The sequence below is a fragment of the Ammospiza nelsoni genome, chromosome 5 (genome assembly GCF_027579445.1).
Source record: "Ammospiza nelsoni isolate bAmmNel1 chromosome 5, bAmmNel1.pri, whole genome shotgun sequence".
In the NCBI taxonomy this organism is placed as follows: domain Eukaryota; kingdom Metazoa; phylum Chordata; class Aves; order Passeriformes; family Passerellidae; genus Ammospiza; species Ammospiza nelsoni.
Genome location: NC_080637.1, coordinates 15,426,441 through 15,432,440, shown reverse-complemented (window position 1 = coordinate 15,432,440; position 6,000 = coordinate 15,426,441). Strand labels below are relative to the sequence as shown.

The window sequence follows — 6,000 nt, the reverse complement described above, 5'->3', positions numbered from 1 at the left end:
ATATTATATTAATGGCAGGTTATGTATTGGGCTATGGAAATTAACTGGTTCTTCCTTTTTTTTCCCTACCATAGCTTTGAAAAAAACCCAAACAGTGTATGCTGTGTAGAATATGGTCCCATTGAGAACATTTCCAAATATTACCTCCATTTTGGTGAGACAGAATTTTCAGGATAATTTCTTCTATGCTATTTTGAACACACATCAGTTTATGTTAATACTCACTAACTACTATTGAAAATTTTATTTGAGGAATACTGAGTTACAAATACTATATAAAAAAAAAACAGATCAGTCATCAGTCACCAGGTTCATAATGCTATGTTTTATTGACTAATTTTTTTTTACATTAAAAGCAAAGTGAGATAAATATCTGAGGGCTAAGGATGCTAAATTAAGTCAGTGTGTTCTGAACATTCTAGTAAAACTTAATGTTGAGTTCCTTAGTAAGTGGAGCAGAAATCTGCAGAACCAGTTTCTGTGGAAAAAAGAGACACAAAATAATGAATTATGTTAGTGTAAAAAAAACCCAAAACAGTTGAAAACAGAGGATAAGAAGTGACACTTGAGTTTACACCTTCAGGATTTCTTTAATATATCTGGTAGGTGAGACTAACTTGTTGGCAGTATGCATCTTCCTATTGCTGTATCCAATTCAACATCTCTCTCAGAAATTCAGGAATGGTTTAAAATTAATCAATTACATGAATTAAGTATTAAATTGTAAATACAATATCTGTCCTGCTGTCTCCCTGTTCAGTATTAAATTTAATGTATTTTGGGCTACTCACATAATTTCCATTTTTAGTACTTCACCAGTTTTATCTTTAGATTTCAGAATTAATAATCTCTTAAAATGCTCAATATCCATTCACATCTCTTTGCCAGCCCACAAATTCGTGTTAACATTAACAGTCTGTGCTTACTTAAATCACTCATTCAAAGCATCTAATATTTTCATCTTTCATCAGAAACAGTTCCCTACCACTGCTTAGTGAGTTGGAATTCCACTTCTTGAATAACTTGCCTTTTCTTCAAATAGAGGGGAAAATCCAGACAAAAGTACTGCAAACCCATCCAAACAGCAACCTGAAAATTGCCAGGCAGCCAGAGAGGATACTCCAGACTGCACAACTGCATGGACATGGGGAGCTGTGGATGTTGGGAGCCTCTGCACTTCCCAGCAGAGGATGCAAGTGTGATAAAAAGAACCTTCCCTATGCCCCCTGTCAGCACAAGCCTGGCCAACAGATGTACCCTTCCAACATCCCTGCTGCAGTCACTGCACAATTCCTTAAGGCATGAGACTCCAGAGGAAAAAACAGATAACAGACTCCTAAGAATAGGAAGATTCTGTGATATTGCAAATGTCAGATTAGGGTAGCGCTGCATGAATCAGAGAGAAAGAAGTGGCTTATTACTAAGCAACCTGTTTCTATTTATATACAAATAAATATGGCTCAATAAGCACTTCAGCACTGCTATTAGGTAAATTTGCTTTCTGTAAGCCAAAACCAATATGGTAGAAGTTACTGTCTACTGCAGCCCTTTAAACAGTGGGGTCTCTGCTTGTAAAACGATTATACAAAATGTAATCTCACTAAGCCTGTAAAAAAGTGGCAAATTTGCCCTTTGCATTTTATTTTTTTTAATTACATAAATAAGTATTCATGATCTAAACCCAAGCTGCTGCTAGTGCTCTTTTATTTTTTTTTTAGAGGGTCAAATGTGAGAGGGATATAGATAGTAACATTTTAACATCTGTACAGGCATGGTGAGAGAGGTTTGACTAAATCTCTCAGAATTCCTCCCAGAGAGGAATATATTTATCTGGTGTAGAAAATTTAAAATTTAACTTTTTTTTTAGCTTTGGATCCCTACAATATCAGCTTGGTGGGTTTTTTCCTACAGCATTTGAAGTAGATCTTAAGTCATCAAGATGATATTTTGCTCCTAAATTTTAAATTATATTTTTGAGACAAGCTTATTAGTCTTTTAAAATCACATTTGTACATGAGGCTGTTAGTCTGCAGTTATCTTCTGGATATCTGTAATTGGTACCTTCAAGCATGTCTCAATGGACTGTTTTCTTTACCCTGCCACATTTATGTTGCTTTCAGCTTGCTTAGAGGCTGTTAAACAATTTCTTCCCTTGAGGCAATAGTGATTATGTTTATTTATGACATTGTCTCTGAAAGTGAGATTTTTACAATTCTCCAAGGCAGAAGTTTATTCTCAGCAATTTTCTTCCTTTACAGATTCCTTCAATAAAATAAATGGTAGTACCAGGTATGTAAAATGGGGATCACTCTTTGGTTACAAATGAAGCTTAAGCCCTAAGCCAAGTGGATAAGGTAACACAAGGTGTGACATCCACTACTTGTTGCCTCAGTTATCTTTCACTGCATGATGATTTAGTGGCATTTTGCAGAGTTAACACCAGGAGTTCCCTAGATGCAACCAGTGCTGAGATGTGAGTATGCATCTCATACAGAATGTGAATGACCACTTCAGCTTGGTGGCTGGTGACAGATATGGGACAAGTGGCCAGAGGAAAGGAAGCAAAAGGGTTTGCTCCTTTTGTCTATACTGCTGTGCAAAAGAAAATTGGGATCACAGAGGCTGCCTGGGGTTTGTTAGGAGTGCTCAGTCCATCCCCTCTGGAATGTCCCCACCTTGGTGCCAGAGGAGCACTGCACAAGCAAGTCATGCATTTTGTTCTGGAACACTGAGGCTTGGCACTTTAGGATGCTGAAATTTTACCTCTTTGGAAGATAGGGAGATGCTCCTTAGAGCCAGCAACACTGATATAATTTTTGGACACCGAGTAATCATGAGAAAAAATCCACAACACTTCTTTTCAGCAGCAGATAAAAAACTTTGACAAGTTTTCTCATTTTATCAGAATGATAAGAATGCCCATAAAACTACTAACTGTGCTCTCAGCTCATGGATCTGTATCTTCTTTCCAGTATTTCAGTAATCTAAAAATTTGTGTAAGTGCCAGACATTAGGTAAAAGAGAGTGCAGATACATAAGCAAAGATTAAAGTTTCCTAAAAGAGTTCTTGCTTTTGCTTTTCTTCTTTCCCCCTCCTAAATGTCAGACTGTTGTATCAAGAATGGGTGTCTGGTTATACTTCAAAATGTAAGGGGGTGTGGATGAGAAACAGTTCCTGTCCCTCACTGACTTCACTCTCTTCACTGCTCTTCACCCTCCTTTCCCTAAGTTTTTTCTTGACTCCAGATCAGGTCTTACCCCACTCATCTCATAAGTCACAGCATCTCCACGGATGGATTTTCCATTCAGAGACACAGCCTGAGGTCTCAGCTTCAGGCCAAGGATGGTAATTTTGTTGTACTTCAGAGTGTCAGCTCCACGGTAGCCATCTTTGACTATTTCTGTCTTCAGTTGTCCCTGGAAAAATCCACAGAGAAAACTTAGGACCATGGCAGCTCTCTAGAGGTGACTTTCTGCACACTTAGGTTTCATGCTTGTCACTGAACATACTCAATGTCTTCCAATGTAAATATTGAAGTCATAAAGGAAAAAACAACAGTCACATTAATTTGTACACAAGAAAGGTTTCATTATATACTAAGAAAGTAAATCACATCTACAGCATTAATTGGATTACAAATAGAAAAGCGTGTCCAAGAAGACATATTTTTCTACTTTTAATAAATGTAAATTTTGTTCTTGTACCCATTACAGAGTACAGTGGCATATGCAAAGTCAAAATCCAGACACAGAGATTCAATTAGTGACCTTAAGACAGATTTAATTAACATCCCAAACCAGCTGCTTTAAAACACTGGTATCGTCCACAAACAGCAGCTGCTAGATGTTTTGCCCCTATTTTATGTACCACATCTCCTACTAGAAATCCCTGTTATGTATGTCCCAGCTTTAGGGAGACTAAAGGAACATTGTATGTCCACAGAACTTTGTTTGCTGTACTTTTTATTTACTGTACATCCCATATTTAAGGGTGTACAAAGGGGACATACAAAGTCATTAAGCTAATTCATTTGGATCACCAGTGACAGTAATTGCCCATACATGCAATGAAGAGGAATCATTGCATTTGTTATGTGATCAAAGTTGCTGAGGAAATAAAGATGAATTACACTGCCTAGGAAATGATGGATGGCTATGCAATCATGACTTTTTAAAAATATGCCAAGGAGAAACCCATGATGGAACCTTTTGCATAAATTAGCTTATGTTATTTCAGTAGTGCATTGTAGGAGGGGAGCAGGAGCTAGATCACAGTACATGTAACTTAGGGCTGTGCTCAGACTGCTTATTTCAGGCATCCACACTAAAAATAAGTGCTAAGCCCCAGCACACTGATTTAACCTGCCTAAATAAGGAATGTTGGCTATTACTTGGCAAATGGGGAGAGGCCTGCAAAAGCCTCCAGAGCATTTTTTAGGGTATCTATCACATGTGCTGCCTTACTCCCTCTGGCAGAGTCCAGCACAGAGGGAGGCTCAGTTTAGAGAGAGCACCTCCCTATGTATTTTATTCTGTCTCAGGTGTGGCTAAGCAGGACAGCCAGCTCAGGTGGCCACACAGACCCAGGAAGCACAGGGTAATCCTGAACTCAGCTCTCAAGCTCAGAGGCCCAAGGCAGGACTCTTCAGCAGAGACCATTTCCCCTGACCAAGGTCTGGAACTGGAGGCCTTGGGGAAACAATCACAGAATATTCTGACTTGGAAAGGACTCATAAGGATCATGGAGTCCAGCTCCCTGCCCTGCACAGGGCAACAGGATGGTCTGGATGGATGTGACCTGCTCCTCCCCAGGCATCTGACAGCTAAAGCAATTGCCCAGGAAGGTCCTGACTTCTTCCTTGAGGCAGTTATGGATATCACTCAAAACCCCATAAATGCAAAGCAACATGAAGCCCTTGATCTGATGCCAGGAGCCAGGGTTTCTGTACTCTGAGCAAAAAGGGTCATGAGTTTTCTTCTTACCATGTAGCTCTGATCCTATCAACTTCACCTTTTCTTCCCCCTACATTTTCACCTTGAATATTGGACCAATTTTAGGAGAAACTTCCCTTCAGGCTATCCAGTCACTTAGTGCCCAATGCATCCTTTCAAAAGCTTCCACTTTATTGGACAACCCTTCCATCACCACCCCTTTAGTACAGCAGGGACCCACCTGGTACAGGCTGAGCATACCTGCCTTGTCTGCCACCCCTGGGGATCAGGACCTCCCTGCTCATCCCTAAGCACAGTGGATCTTATACAGGCGGATCAAGTATTCTTCTAGCCTGGTGGGCTTCATGTAAGGGGACACTTTGACTTAGGTCACTTAGTCACTATGAATATTGGAGGGGATATGCCAAGGGAGTTAAAATGCCAACTGCAGTGAGACAGCACCACAGAGCAGGAGCTTGAATCATTCTCCAAGAATTAAGTGCTTGCCCTAGTCCTGAATTCTTCTTTACACTTTTAAGTTGTTTAAATGAAAATATAAATTAAATGGTCTAATCCTGTTGCTGTTACTTTTGCAACACCCCATCCTGGGCTCAGAGTAAATGCTGTGATGTCAAATCTTACCAGCAAATCTCTCAGGGAATGAAACATGAGAGTTCTCCTAAAACTAAATGTGATTAAATTATTCTTCTACATTTTTTAAGAATATAGAAATGTGCAACAAATACTAAGACTTTCATACATTTCTCCTACTTGAAATTGCTATTTGAGATTGACTGTTTTCTTTATAAACACATAATAAAGACTCAACATTAAAGATTACTGGAATGCAGATAGGGAATTCAGTCATGGATTTACAGGCAGAAGTCAAATATGAGCAATGAGAAATGGAAGTGCCAGAGAAGCAACAATCTAATTTGCACAGTTCAAAATTTAATATAAAACTGGATATTGTTTTTCTGTAGCCTTACTGCAATAAATTACTATACACAGACTACACAAAACCAAAGTGATTTTTCTTCCTTTTTGCTGTTGAAATACCCTTTTCTT

At 39.0% G+C, this 6,000-nt stretch overlaps 1 protein-coding gene across 1 annotated transcript in view; it reads right to left on the bottom strand.

Moving 5' to 3' along the window:
* Positions 1-304: 304 nt before the first annotated feature.
* LOC132073616 (sucrase-isomaltase, intestinal-like) overlaps positions 305-6,000 on the bottom strand; it is a 60,619-nt gene continuing 54,923 nt past the window's right edge. The window contains exons 22-23 of the mRNA XM_059472751.1: positions 3,259-3,417; positions 305-478 (exon numbers count right to left, since the gene is read on the bottom strand). Of these exons, the coding sequence (XP_059328734.1) occupies positions 419-478; positions 3,259-3,417 (219 nt within the window). The 3' untranslated portion in view covers positions 305-418. The remainder of the gene's footprint in view (positions 479-3,258; positions 3,418-6,000) is intronic.